The 15,608-nt window shown below is 40.7% G+C and overlaps 1 protein-coding gene across 5 annotated transcripts in view; it reads right to left on the bottom strand.

Annotated features, from left to right (window-relative positions):
* Positions 1 to 5,144: 5,144 nt before the first annotated feature.
* SPATA45 (spermatogenesis associated 45) overlaps positions 5,145 to 15,608 on the bottom strand; it is a 39,335-nt gene continuing 28,871 nt past the window's right edge. For 3 of the 5 annotated variants that reach the window (XM_059146822.1, XM_059146820.1, XM_059146819.1), the window contains 3 exons: positions 14,722 to 14,809; positions 10,187 to 10,501; positions 5,145 to 6,566 (listed from right to left, as the gene is read on the bottom strand). In XM_059146822.1, coding sequence (XP_059002805.1) covers positions 6,547 to 6,566; positions 10,187 to 10,463 — 297 coding nt within the window. In that variant the 5' untranslated portion in view covers positions 10,464 to 10,501; positions 14,722 to 14,809 and the 3' untranslated portion in view covers positions 5,145 to 6,546. Of the gene's footprint in view, positions 6,567 to 10,186; positions 10,502 to 14,721; positions 14,810 to 15,608 lie in introns of those variants that run through there. The other 2 variants (XM_059146821.1, XR_009347595.1) reach the window with 2 other exon arrangements.

A 15,608-nucleotide genomic window follows, 5' to 3' on the forward strand; every position in this document is an offset into this window, starting at 1 on the left:
TGATCCCAGAGTCCTGGGATCCAACCTTTCATCAGGCTCTCTGCTCAGTGGAGAAGCTGCTTCTCTCTCTCTCCCCATGCCTGCTGCTCTGCCTACTTGTGCTCTCTCTGTCAAATAAATAAATAAAATCTTTAAAAAAAAAAAGGCAGAAAGTGTTAAAAGTCTGATGTCCTCTGTACAGGACCTTTCTGTGGATTGATTCTGAAGCCCAAGTAATTTAAGTAAATCGTATAAATGCTCACATTTTATGTGTGATGCATTTGAGATCATGATCCCCTGACTTCCATTCCAGCACTTTCCCCCAAATAACCCAATTTGATCTTCGCATTAATTTAATATCCTTCAAAAGCCATTCTTCATGGGTGCCTGGGTGGCTCAGTGGGTTAAAGGCTCTGCCTTCAGCTCAGGTCATGATCTCAGGGTCTTGGGATCGAACCCTGCATCGGGCTCTCTGCTCAGCAGGAGCCTGCTTCCCCCCGCCCCTGCCTGCCTCTCTAACTACTTGTGATCTCTGTCTGCCAAATAAATAAATAAACTTTTTAAAAATCTTTAAAAAAAAAAAAAGCCGTCCTTCAGATATTTAAAATCAAGAACTCTGAAGTTGAGTAGATAAGCAGTAACTAAGGGAAGCGGTAGGAGAGAGGTGGCATCTTGAGGTTCGTACGGATGGGCATCTGACTGTCTTTTTATTTTTTGGCCATGATGCATGTGAATTGCTTTCTTTAGAGAATCTCTCACCTTGTAGAAGTTGAGAGTGCCAGGCAGTCACTCTGCAGCCTTCTTTGCGACCAAGTCACTGATGCCATGACCCACCCTTGAGTTTGAATTAGTCCAGGAACACGAATAGGCCAGGACTGACCGACTTCATTCTGATGAGGGTGGGCAGGATCGCAGTGAATTTAGAGTCCAGCTCGGCAAGGTTGGCCGTGTTCACTGCAGTCTGTGCCCAGTGGCTGTGACAGTGGTCCTTATGCTTCTAATTCAATGCCATGAATTTGGTTTCTCAGCCCTTCCAGAGATTTTATCCAATATCCTTCAGTAAGTTCATTTCCTTAAATTAGCTAGATTTCATTTCTGTTGTTTATATCTTTTTTTCCCTTCAAATTTTATTTTATTTTATTTTTTTCAGTGTTCCAAAAATCATTGTTTATGCAGCACACCCAGTGCTCCATGCAGTACGTGCCTCCACAATACTCACCATCATGTGTCCGGCTACTGTTAAGGGATATAGCACTGGCAGTCCATGGGGATGGCGATTTGTCTCGTGAAAGCATTTTAAAAACACATTCTTAGAGCAAGGAAGGATACGTGTTGATTTGGGGATAAGGCAAAGGCTATGCTGCATTTAACATTTTCATTCTTTTTCTCCACTTTTCCTGTATTTGTGGAATCTGTCACGAGACACAGCCCACCTTCCACTCTAGAAACTGAAAATGCCAAATACTTGCTTTCCCAATTTTTCTTACCAACTATGACAGTTATGTGACCTAAGTTCGACCAATTAGTTGCAATCTGAAACCAGGGATGTAAAGATAAAGAATCTGAAACCAGGATGTAAAGATAAAGAAACAGCTTTAGGACACCGTGCTGGGGTGGGAGGTAGCAGCTGCACCCAGCTGAGAGGTGCTGGTGGCCTTGATGGCATTGCTGTATCCAGAGTCCAAAGGCCCTGAGACTTCCTGCGCCTTGTGGCCCGATGTGGGCATTGTTTCTAGCTCTGTAGCCTACAAACCCAGTTCTCTGGCCTTCTTGGAGCTTGTATGAGCTATCCAATATATTTAATAAATTTCTTGCCTGCCTCAATTATTCCAAGTTGGTTTCTGTTTCTTAAAATTAGGAACTCTGACTGCTGTCGTAGTCCACAAAATTCCTCCCTGTGGGTGTCTCACATTTCTGTCCTCACCACCACCACAAAATTCATCAATGCGATACTTTCACGAAACAAATTTAAAGTCCATTTTAACAGGCTCCTTCTGCAATCAGTAGCTCCCTAATAGAGGAATTCTGTATGTAAGTCCATTTTCATCTGCTTCTTCTAACTTTCTGATCCTGGGCCCAACTCAAAGCATTAATTGTTAAAAGAAGTTAAGGAGTCTGGAACTGTCATTGAAATATGTGAAATTTTTAAAAATAGAGAAAACTTTTCATTGGTGCAATGAGTAAACTCAGATATTTGGATTAGCTATATAATTCTTGCATGAGTTAGATATATTTATAAATGGTTGGAAAAACATCAAAAGAATAATATTTTACAATATGTGAAAATTATATGAAATTCAGATTTCCCAGGTTTATTGGGACACAGTGATGCTCGTTCATTTTCCTGTGTCTGTTCTCAGCGACAATTAACTCGTTGCTTCAGAGATCACATCAAGGTAAAGACTAAAATACCTTTAGCCTTTTACAGAAAATGGTTTGCGGACCCCTGGCCTGTACTTTTCAGAATGATGCCTGAGGCCCAGGGTTTCTTCTGGTCTGGAATTCACCCCCTTAAAGAGGATCCTGTCACCTGAATTTTACTGGAAGCCTCACTCAGCCCCAGCCAGAACAGTGGCTGTCGTTCCTGGCTACAGAGCAGTACCCCAGAGGAGCTTTTAAAAAGTATGTCCTCCCGACCCAGATTATTTAAATGAGAATGCTGGAATCAGGGTCTAGGAAAACGAATTTTCGGAAAGCTCCATAGATGTTTCTGAGGTGCAGCCAAAGCTGAGAGCTGTGTGCGGGAAAATGGAGTGACTCCAAGGTGTTTGGGTGCTGCAGTGCTCCTCAAACTTTAATGTCAGCTGAGGATCTTGTTAAAAGATAGGTTCCGTTTCAGTCGAGCTGGGGTGAAGCCTATGGTGGGCTTCATGGCAGGCCGCCCTAAAATATGCCCCTCTGCAATATTAATTATTTGGGTTATTCTGAATCACTTAGGCAGCAGCTGTGTAAGGACACTCTGAGCTTCCTTTATCCCCCCTGCAAGCAGGAAGTCTCCCCTGTGGAAGGTAGCGTCCCGGATCCGGACGTAGAGACAGGGAATTCGCACTGGGAGGCTGTACAACACTCACTGCTGCTTCACCAGTTGACTGGCCCAAGCCCACACTTGTCAATTCCTCACCAATTGTTTCTTTGTCTGAAAGGTAAGTTTTGCTTTGGTCACTTCCTTTGAGTCTCACGTGTTTGTGAGCTCTCCTATGAAATCAAATTTATCTCCTGTTACTCTGTCTGACATCAACTTAATTATTAACCAGCCAAAGAACCCACAAAGGAAGAAAGGAAAAGTTTCCCTCCCTTTTGCCAAAGATCCAATATTTCAGAAAAACTGCGGATGCTGCTCGTCCATGAGTAGCAAAGTGAGGGCAAGGATTTCACTGAACTTGTGAGAACATATTCCATGACTTGTGTTCTTGCCTGGTTAGCAATAAATAGTTGCACGACAGAGTTCTTTCTACTTTAGACGTGGCAGTCAGTTAGAGCCTCTGAGGACATGACCTGCTAGTTGAGATGCTGAAGGGTTGGAAGGGGCCAGATCTGAGAAGAATGGGGAAAGACTCCCCAGGCAGAGAGGAGCCCGTGTGACGGCCCTAACGCAAGAAGGACTCACTTTTGAATGGCCTGTGTGACTACAGGATGACAGAGGTTGATGCTGCTTTGTTTCATTATGGGAAAGATAACGTTTAAAAAGGAGATGCCTCCATTCATCCTTGCTGGATGTATCACCTTGAAATCAGTTCTCAGAAAATCAGAGAAATTCTGTCACCAGAAGAAGGAAAGCAACTCACAGGAAGATGTACAGGTGTGTTTGCTGGGCCATACAGAAATGATGGGACAGAGAAGACTTGTGACAGACTTCGCTAGGTTCCCCTATTCCACACCTAGTTCATATTACACTGTAGTCATAGATGGCGATAACTCTCCTCCTGAAGCAGGTCCTCTATGAAATTCTTTCGGGCAGTTAGGGGGAAGGTCAAGGTTCCTTGCTGAGTCTTTGGGGCCTTGATGGTGTTCAGCTCAAGAGTCACCTACAGGCCAAAATGGCACATCTTAGGACAACTCATTCGTAATCCCTACGACAGCTTCAGCGGCAGTGGTGGGCCATGCAGAAGTCTTTTCTGGAGTAGCAAGGGTGCCACGGGAAGCCTTCCTGCAGGACCATTAGTGGCCTTGACTTGGAAACTCACCTGCAGACAGCCAAATAGGGAGCCAGAGCAGAAACGGAGGAAAATGCTGGTCCGCACGTGTTTACAAGGGAACACGTGTATCAACAGCTGTGAAACGTTCCTGGGAGGAATGGTGAGACAAAGCACAAGCGGACCTCCTGCAACCGCCCCCTCCCCCACTCCTGGGTGTGGGGGGAGACGTGTGAAATTCTTCTAAAATCTCCCAACTATCTTAATGTTAATACCTTGCTAGAAGGGAAAACAACCTTAACTCCACAATGGCAGGGCCTGTGGTATCTCATAGGTATCTTGTAGGTTGACCTATGAAAGTTCTTTTGAAACCTCCCTTTTCCTTACTTCCTCCAACTCCCCGGTATATAATCACCACTCCCCAAGCCACAGACACACACACACACAAACACACACACACACACACACACACACACACGCAGCAGCTCTTATTGCCCAGGGGTCCTGTCCCTGTGCTTTAATGAAGCCACCTTTTTGCACCAAAGACGTCTCGAGAATTCTTTCCTGGTCATGGGCTCCGGACCCCACCCCACTGAACCTCACCTATATTCCAAAACCCCATCAGTACCATCAGAGTTCAAAGGATACATGGTTTTGTGAGTTTCTCGTTTTAGCCCTAGGTTGTGGCAGGGTGTATACAGAAGGAAGATGTGGAAACACCTCACAGGGAAAGGGGCTGGGGGAGGGAAGGTTTCCAGCAGAAGGTGGCATTTAAACTAAAGCAAGCCAAGAGAAGGGAAGATAGCAGAATAAGGCAGAGAACCACAAACAGTTCCTTAAAACCTGGAGGAGAAGGTAAGAGAGGATTACAAAGAAGTGAAGTTGAAAGGATTGTTAATTACATAGTACATAGCTGGACACTCATTCACTACGTGTTTATTGCCCAGGATTCGTAGAGTGAACCCAAGGGATGATGATGTATGTGATGGTCTTTATTGGTGTAGGAAGGTAATTCCCCCATAGAGCTCTCACATTGCTGCTTGCCTTCGGAGCAGAGGCACTGACAGCTTTTGTTCCAGACTTTCTCTTCAAGGATGCTTGTAGCCAAGGATCTTGGATGGCAGAAATGTCTCACTGGAACAGAAGGCAGGTTTATTTGCGATCCAGTACAGTAAAGGTTGGGTGTCTTAAGCTCAGAGAAACCTCAGGTGTGAGGCAAAACCTGTGTGTGTGGCATCTATCTGGACAGTTCCTGATTGCCATGGAGGGGTTGGGGGAGGACAAGGGGGACCCTCCTAAACATGAGGCTGGGGCTACTTGCTATGGTGGGAGTAATAAAGTCCTTTGCCTCAGAGCTAGGAGTCTTCTGCCTTCTGTCAAAGCTCACGAAGCCGTGGTAGACTAACCTTCCTAGCTCTTGACACTAGGTGTTTGCCTTCTGAGAAGCAAAAAATTAGTTTGGGGCCTGGCTCTTTTTTTTAACATACCCTCAGAGTTAATGAATCTTATCCATACTGGGCACTTGTGCAGTCCTAGCTGAGGTAGGATTTTAGGCCAAATGAATGCTCCATATCCCTTCTAATACGAAAATGTTCTAGCTTATGAAGCTTGTGGAGCCAAAGGGCAACGAAATACAAGGTGAATATTTCACTGATGTAAAAACAAATGCCAAGAAGCCAGGCAGTGCTTGGCTTACCAAATGGGATAGGCTATGACCTCAGACTGCAACTGGGAACACACATACCAGGTTAAATTGAAAAATCGCCCACTATCCAGGAAACAAGGACACAGTGGTGATGGTAGCCAAATGGGGTTTAGCCACGAGATGACTCTAGCAATGTCCACTTTGGGGATGGGCAATAAAATAAAACAAAAGTCTCTGTGGGCACCTTAGATTATCTTCTCAAGTATGTACTTTAAATTATCAAAATCGTAGCCTCAACAGAGTAAGTTAACGCAATTAAGCAATAGAAGCAAGTGTTAACTTTGAGAAACTTTAGTCTTTAACTTGACTGAGTGGGATTACATTCTACTAATTTCAGAAACAAGCGGTTTAAACATTCTAGGTTGGGGCATCTGGCTGGCTCAGTTGGAAGAGGATGCAGATCTTGATCTTGGGGTCATGGGTTCAAGACCCATGTTGGGTATAGAGATTACTTAAACTTAAAAAAAAATTTTTTAGCTTACAGAAGAGAAGATCACTGTAAAGTGAACTTTTTGGTCATTCATCTTTGAGTCTATCTTTAACCACTCAGAACCTCCTCAGAACATCCAAGTCTAAATAATGGGATGGAATAAAAAAAGAAGTGTTTTATGTGACAATATAATGTTTTCTTGGTGAGCCAGTGAATTTTTTTTAATTCTTTAATAATTAATATTCAGACATTAGAGAAGGATCAAAGGGAATATAGTTCTGTGTCTCTGGAGATGCACTTTATCCAAATATGGCATTACCTGAAAAATAAAAAGTACTTGTTAATATAACGTGTAATACATTTCATAGTTCCAGAATAACCCTGAAGGCAGAGAGGACGAGTACTGCTTCACAGATGTAGGAAGGAAGGCTTAGCAACATTAAATGACTAAGCACATGACACTAGTCAATAGCAGAAGCAGAACTTGAATCCAAGTGCAATGGACTGAATGTTTGTGCCCCCCTCCCCAATTCCTATATTGCACCCTAATCACAGTATGATGGTGAGGAGGGCTGGGGCCTTTGGGGGGTAATTAAGTCATGAGGGTGGAGTCCTCATAAATGGGATTAGTGCCCTTAGAAGAGGCCAGAGAGCCAGCTGGCGCTTTCTGCTGTGTGACACATGGCAAGAAAACAGCCCTCTCTAAACCAGAGAGAGGACATTCGTGAATAACCCGACCATGCTGGCACCCCGACTCAGACTTCCGGCCTCCAGAACTGTGAGAAGTACATGTTGTTTAAGCCACCCATTTGTTGTGATTTGTTATAACAACCTGAACTAAAATACCTGTGTCTTCTGTTTTTAAGGCTAGTATGTTTAAGTAAGACCACCTCTCTTTTGGCCTCCACATCTCCAAGTAGAAGGCTGAAAAGAGAGCTTGGAGATCTCCAGCTAAGAAAACCTGCTCCCTGGTCTTCACATCCCTATTGATAGAAGCAAAGAGGAGTCCCCAGAACCCCAAGTGCTCTTAGCAAAGCCCCCAACCTTTCTCAGATTTAACACTCGTGGCCTCACCACCACTGGAGACCGTGAAGACTAGTCTCATTCTGTTCCTTATCCCTGTTTACTTGGGCTACCTCAGGAAGCCAAGAGTTCTGCGAGGGAGTCAAACCAAGAAACAGACTCAACTACAGAGTCAGAAGCGATGGCTACCAGTGGTGGGGGGATGGGTCAAATAGGTGACGGGGATTAAAGGGTATACTTACCATGATGAAACATAATAAAATTAAAATAATTGGGGGAAAAGCAGCCAGGAGTTGTGGGTTGCCCCACATATCTCTGTGAGCAGCGGTGAATCTCCTGACCGGCACTTCCTGTTCCCTCCCAACCTGCTGCTTTGTTTCTCCATCGCACTTACCCACTTACAACCCCCTGCCTCTACCTACACAAGTCCCACTGAAGTCTAAACTTTATGAGGCAGGGGTTGTTTCTGTCACTGTACTGCCAAGCAAATGGAACAGTGCTACAAAAATCTGCTGAATGAATGCTTCTTCCTCTATGGGTATGTACAAAGGGAAAGTGTAAAGTACTTTCTAATTCTTACTGTGTATGTCCAGCAAAATGTAGCTCCTTATTACCCTCTTCCAGTTAGTCTACAACAACAAATGTGCCCTGGGAAACTCTAGGTTTGTGAGCCTTTGCCCAAGGGCACAGCTACCAGTCTCGAGAGGAATGAGGTAAGCTTTACCACGACTTCTGGAAAAATACAACCTACGTCCCAGTATTTATTCAATCATCAAATGAATATTTTCTGAGTGCCTAATTAACGCCAGATACCATTCTCGGAACAGAATGAATAAAGCAATGAATAAACAGATACCATCAAGGGGCATTAGGGAGTGACAAACACTGTGGAGGGAAAGGACACCGGGTATGGTGTTGCAGGATGGATGTCTCCAACTCAGGAGAAAGGTCAGGGCCAGAAGGAGAAATGTGGGAATCCTACGAATACAGAGGAGATTTTCAAGCCCCCAAACAGTTGAAGACCAGCAATCTGTCTCATTGAGATCACCTAAAAACTAAGGATAAATGATGAGAAGTGGGCCATCTTATAGAAAGAGGATGTGATTTTACAGTTAATGATGTTTATCGTTCAATTCAATACTTATTCGCTGATGGTTTACTGGAGTAATATGTTCATTGCATTTTATAAGTGATGTGCTATCTTATACAAATGAGGGTGGTTTTTTTCTTTGCATCTGCTGGCCTCCTGGGGGAGGGGTACTCTCTCATATCTGTTCTCAGTCTAGTGCGGTAGGGCTGAACTTTTGGTTTGGAATGTGGTAAGTTCTCTTTTGGGTTGAGCTTAACTTTCACTGCTCTTAAGCTATCTCTTTTAAATCTCTTTTAAAACTATCTCTACTGGAAAGACCCTATATCACGGGATACCTGGGTGGCTCAGTGGGTTAAGCCTCTGCCTTCAGCTCAGGTCATGATCCCAGGTCCTGGGATTGAGACCCGTATCGGGCTCTCTGTTGGCAGGGAGCCTGCTTCCTCCTCTCTCTCTACCTGCCTCTCTGCCTACTTGTGATCTCTGTCTGTCAAATAAATAAATAAATAAAATCTTTAAAAAAGAAAAGACCCCATATCAAAGTGTTGTTCATGTGTGTTGTACCTCTCAATATTTACCACATCAGAAATTTAAATGGAGAAAAAATTTAAAGCTCAAGAGTGCAATTCTCCATTCCATTTAGTGGTTAGAAGAATGATGTGATTGAAATCAAATTGCTTCTGGAAAACTCTGTTGTAGTCCCACGAGAGTAAAAAAGGTAAGTAATATCTCAGCATCATTATGAAAATAGCTTTGAGCTTGTGGATCCCCGAAAAAGACCTGAATACTCAGGAGTTCCCCAGGCCACCCTTTCAGAATTACTAATTTAGTCTAAAAAAGAAAAAGCATGTATTTGCATGCTCATTATCATAACATTTAAATTAGATCTATGCTTATTGTGTATCTCATCATCATAAAGTTGAATTTCTTTTTGAGTCTGTTCACTTAAAAGAAACAAAGAGCTTTTCTGCAATATTTAAAGGTTTATTTCAATGTTCCAGAATTGTTGGTTACTAACCTTGATATCACTAATGTTGGCTATGGAAATTACGTTTATTAGACTCTGTTTTGTAGAAAACCATGTGTATTCATGTGACGTGGCAAACTATGTTTGTCATAGAAGGTAGATATTACCCTCTACCATTAAACTTGTGAAAACTAACCTACTAGTTGTGGCTTAACGCATCTAGTTCCAAGTAATTCAAGCAGAGTAAAAGATTATGCAGATGCACCTAGGACACCAGAAGCATTCCTCCTTGTAAAGAGTTATTTTTTTAGTATAATAAACACATCGCTGTTACAGATTAACTCTGAAGCACATGGAGCACCTCAGTTTCCCACGCCACCCTGTGTCACCTCTCTGTCCCACTGACTAAGTAAGAGCCTGGGGCAAATGAAAAGTCATAACTCCTTCATCAAAGAAGTTAAATCTCCAAAATAGTGATTCTTTTGTTTCTGATCTAACTCAATCGTGTTGTTTGTATTTATTACAATTACACTTTTTTTTTCTTTTTACATAAAGGACAAAATGCCATCAGTTGCTTGTCTTGGCTTAGAAACAAGTATTCACAATCAAGCCTACTCAATGAGTCAGTCTGGAGAAGGAGCTTGGGATTCTCTAAGCACAAATAAACTGACAATCTCTGGTCTAGAGTAGATCTTATATCAACTAATCTCCTTTACTGATGTTTTTTACTTCAGACAGATTTCCTTTAAACTATCCCAGAACGATACTTCCTGAAACTCTCTCACCCCCAGAAACTCCCCACAAGTTTACTTATAAATCCCCCCTCTGTCAACTGAGCGGGAATCCTTCCGTAACAACTTACTTTTGGGGGGAAAGTGCCTTTTCTCCGTGTGAACAAGGAGACTCAGTGTGACCCAGGAGCTCCTGCCACTATCAGGGACAGATTCTCTGCTTTGGGTGTGAGTAGAAGACGTGTATGCACCACTGAAATGCCTCTTTTGAACTCTCAGTAAACTGACTTGATTGCTTCTTTCCACAAGGCAGTTGGATTCACGCTTTTCATTGATCTCCTCCAGGAGACAGCGTTTGCCTTCTTTGAGCTTTCTAATTATTTCACTGGTTCTTCTCTTGGAAGTCATTATGCTGACAAACTAAACATCAAGTGATTCTTACTGTCCTGCAAACAAAGGACAAAATACTATCAGGGACTGCTTGACCTCGCAGCCAATACTCCTGGTCAGTTCCTCCTTCCCCTCGCGGAAAATACCACCCCCACTGCGCCCCTCACCCCACATCTCACTCCATTTTATTATTGTTTCCAAAGGTCTATTTGTTTTTTGATGTTTCTTCAGGGGAAAAACATCGTGAAAAGAGGATTTTCATTGAACTACATAAAAAACTAATGAGGTACCATATGTTGGCTAATCGAATTTAAATACATAAAAAAAAGGGGGGAAAAAGAGGATTGCAGTAAAAGAAAATATTTTGGTTTTGAAACAAATACTATGTGTTGATTCTTGCTTTAAGGGACTCTTGTTTCTTTTCATTATAAAATAAAACATATTAATTGTAGAAAATCAAGAGAATGCAGAAAAGCATAAGGTAGACAAGCTAAAATCACTCTTGATCCAAATTAACACTTCGGATGTTTCTTTCCCAATAAATATCCAAAGGGATTTTATTATAAAAAGTACAGGAGCACTGGGTGTGGTGCAAAAACAATGAATACTGTTACGCTGAAAAATAAATAATTTTTTTTTTAAAAGTACAGAAAAAGACATTAAATGGACTATGGCTGAACAGAAACTTAAAATCTTAAAGTATTGTTAAATATTTAGGAAGATTTTGCTTGTTAGGTCTATCAATTTGTCTTTTAAGACACGTGAAATACTTAAATATCAAATAATGTTAAATTTACAAAAGAAATTTAAAATATTTAAAGTATTAAATAAGTTTGTAAATGGACTGATTACTTAAAGGTGTTTAGTCTTCTGAATTTGGGTTAACTGAACATTAATTTCAGCGAAAATGAGGGTGAGCTATATATAAAAATAACTCAATTTATAGATAGAATACAAGAGTTATATGTTGAAATCAAAGGTTGACAGAAAGGTTTTTAATGTTTTAATTTTATAAAATCCATATTAAGGGTGCCTGGGTGGCTCAGGCGTTCGACATCTGCCTTCCATTCAGGTCATGATCCCAGGGTCCTGAGATTGAATCCAGATGTCAATCTCAGGACCCCTGCTCACCGGGAACCCTGCTTCTCCCTCTCCAATGCTTGCGTTCCCCCTCTCGCTATGTATCTCTCAAATAAAATCTTAAATATATATATATATATATATATATAATATTATATATATATACATATATATATAATCAACTTTAATTTAAAATCCAAGTAACTATAAATGGTCCTTTTTACACACAAAGGTTCCTCTCAGACATTAAAAAAAATCTCACATTAACATTTTATCTCACATTAACATTTTATATAGATGAACAGAACTTTCTCTTAAGTGACTATGGTAGACTACATTATTTAGACATAACTCCCAGTGAAAACTACTAAAAATTCTGGGGGAAGTTTTTTTTTTTTTTTAATTTGTTAATAATGAAATGATAAGAGAGTTAGAAAATAGCAGGTCAAAATGAAGGAAAGCGAGAACAAGGACGTAGAGAGGTAGACAGAACCTGTGCTTGCCTGAGGACATCTTCTGATCCTGGAGGTTAAAGAAGTCATTTTGCTAGCCTAGAGGACAAGGGACAGAGAAATCAAAGCCCAAAGTCTATGCACAGTGGAGAGTCTAAAGGAGACCTTTTCCATAGTAAATTGGTGTCCAAAGGCTTACCGCCTCAGGGGAAGAGTGAAGACACAGTAAACTCACATTCCATCACGTACTTGCTGGAAGAATGTTGCTTTAGCATTAAGTGTAGCTACGGGGGAAAACCCCACCAGGAAAAGTTGTAAGTGCTTCCTGATTCTCACATGGATTTTCAACCCAAATTCACAGCTAGAGCAGTTGCAAGCAATAGCAAGGTGAAAAACAAGAACGGGGCAAGAATAGCAAGCTGAGGAGCAAGGTGGTAGCAAGAATTTAGCTAAGGGGGTTCCAGGCTGGGAAGACATCCAAGTAACTGACAGAAGCAAACTCAAGTCTTTTCTGGAAGAATTTTATCCTCGGCATCTGGGACTCCCCAACAATACTTTTTCAAAGACAACAAATAGCACACAGCCAAGGATAATCAGTCAAGCGCAAAGGTAGATGACGCATCGTAAAGTGAGAACAGCAGCAACAAAACCATGAAATCTACATACGTGAGAAGCATCAAATGAATTATAGAACAATTATATGTACAACATCTAAAAAAACAAAAGAAAATAAGTTTGCAGCAATGTTCAGGAAACAAGAAGCCAAAAAGAATTTCTAGAAATGAGAAAATGTTATTAAGCAACATTTAATATAGGCTTAGCAGCAGATACGGATTCAGATGAAGAGATAATTAAAGGCCTGGGGAATAAATCAGAAGCCAATATCCTGAATGCAGCACAGAAGTACAAAAAAAGACAAAAGGTATGAAAAAGCAAAATATGTGGAGGACACAGTGAGAAGGTCAAACCTACATGAAATGGGAAATCCAGAGAACAAAAGTGAGGCAGAGACAAGACATAAAAAGATGTTTGAGAAATATTCAGAACTGACAAAGAACTGACTCAAGAAGCTCAAAGAATAACACTCAAGATTTTTTTTGTTAAATCCACGCTTAAAGTGGAATTTGAAAAAAATTAAAAGGAAATCTTAAAAGCCATGAGAAAATAAAAGGACAGTGAACTAACAGCTGACCTCTCAAAAAGGAACAAGAGAAGCCATAAAACAGAGAAATTATATTTTCAATGTAGTAAAGAAGTTATACAGATGGTAAGTCAGCACACCAAGAGATGCTCAGTCTCATTGATTATTAGGGAGATGTAAATCAATACTGCAGTGAGATACTGCCTATCACTAGAATGGCGGAAATTGAAAAGATTGACCAAATCAAGTGCTGAAGATGTGGAGGAACTGGAACTCTTGGACACTAATGGTTAGGATGTAGAGTGGTACAACTACTTTGGAAAACAGTGCAGTAGTTAAAAAGTTAAACATAGGTCTGCCGTATGTTCTATTCCTAGTATTTACCTAACAAAAGTCAAAGTCTCTATACAAGTGTATGAAGAAACTATCTATACACAAGAAAATTTAGATATGAATGTTCATCACAACTTTATTTTTATGAGCCAAAAAGTTCTACCAACCCAAATGTCCATCAACAGCTGAATGGATAAATTATGGTATATCCACACAATGGATACTACTCAGTTATAAAAAAGGAACATATTATTTTTTTAAGATTTTATTTATTTTTATTTATTTGACAGACAGAGATCACAAGTAGGCAGAGAAGCAGGCAGAGAGAGGGGAGGAAGCAGGCTTCCCACTGAGCAGAGAGCCCCATGTGGGGCTTCATTGCAGGACCCTGGGATCATGACCTGAGCTGAAGGCAGAGGCTTTAACCCACTGAGCCACCCAGGCACCCCTAATAAATATTTTTTGAATGAATGAAAAGTATATTACTTATAAATCTTGACTCCTATTCACTTACTATTATATCATGAGAATTTTTCATGCCATCACATATAGGTCATTCATAATAAAAGTGAAATATTTTAAGACAGTGTGGTAGTTTTTCACATGGAATTAAAATAATATATTTGATTAGCCCATTTATTGTTAGACTTGTAGGTTGTTTACACTTCGAACAGTACACTTTGAAACGTATTGAAGCACAAAAATCACACAAACACTGTTTTAGGAAACCCATTGGAGTCATCAGTTGGTCATTCCTGGATACACAAAAGGAGAAGAGGTGTATTTCAACATTCTCTGGCTAACACATAAATCTTTTTTTTTTTTTTAAGATTTTATTTATTCAATTGACAGACAGAGATCACAAGCAGGCAGAGAGGCAGGCAGAGAGAGAGAGGAGGAAGCAGGCTCCCCACTGAGCAGAGAGCCCCATGCGGGGCTAGATCCCAGGACTCTAAGATCATGACCTGAGCTGAAGGCAGAGGCTTTAACCCACTGAGCCACCCAGGCGCCCCTAACACGTAAATCTTACATGTATTTGTACTTGCAGAAGATAGTCCCTGAACAAAAGGAAAGGGTTTAAGGGAGACGGAATTTGAACCCGTTACCCCCTCCCCCTGTCCAAAGCCCAAGGAGGACTAGAATTTAATGCAAGATGGTAAAGAATTGTCTCAGGCCGACAATGCCATAGAAAAGCTGTAAAACTCAACAGCATACAACAACAAACATTTATTCTCATACTCAGTAGTGGATTGAGCTGGGCTGGGCTCACCTGAGAACTTGGCTTCTGGCTTAAAGGTCTGACTGGGCTTGGCTCCACGGTGAAGGTTGAGCTTAGATCTGTTCCCAAAATTTTAGAACTGGGAAAAACAAAGAAATCTATTTTCCTCTAATCTAACATGTCAGATGGGATCTACATCTCCTATCTTTATTTTGTTCCTAGGAATTTTAATAGTATAAGAGAATTTTTTTTTTTTTAAGGCAAAGGATAGGAGAAGAAAACAGTTTCTTCTTGAACTGCAGTGTCATTCTGCCACCTCCGGCAGGCGTAGTATTTCCATTTTCCATTTCTGTTTCCTGTCTCCCTGGAAAACCCTTGGTATTAGGCAGCATATCTTTCACAGTAAAATTGGAGTTCAAGCTCATATAATGTAGTAACCCAATAAAAAGCAATTGACAACTGACCTTTTTAAATGTATAAATCCAGTAATGTTTGCTCACAAACATAAAAGAAAATATATAACTACCAGAAAATGAACACTTGGTACTCAAATGATTTAAGTAAACTTTCTCTTTAGACAAGATGTCAGTTGCAGACATGAAAAGAGAAAAGATGCCTTTTCAACTTTGGATCTAGCAAGTTTAAATTGAAAGAAGACAAAATATTTTACGTACTCAATTAACACTAAAGAACTGAATTGGCCTCAATAAGCCTAACTCTATTCCAATCACCAATGAATTATCCAGTGTAGTGGAAACAAAATATGGTTTTACTTAAATAGTTTAAATACCTCATTTTTTGGTCATCAGTTTCAACTTACTTTTACTAGAGATACTAGTTTGTCAGAATTTAGACTTTTTGAATTATATCCCTTCTAACACTTTTACTGCTTATCCTCTCTAGGGGATGAAATCAAATTGGGACATGAATAAAGGAAA

Source organism: Mustela lutreola, chromosome 14 (assembly GCF_030435805.1).
Source record: "Mustela lutreola isolate mMusLut2 chromosome 14, mMusLut2.pri, whole genome shotgun sequence".
NCBI lineage: Eukaryota > Metazoa > Chordata > Mammalia > Carnivora > Mustelidae > Mustela > Mustela lutreola.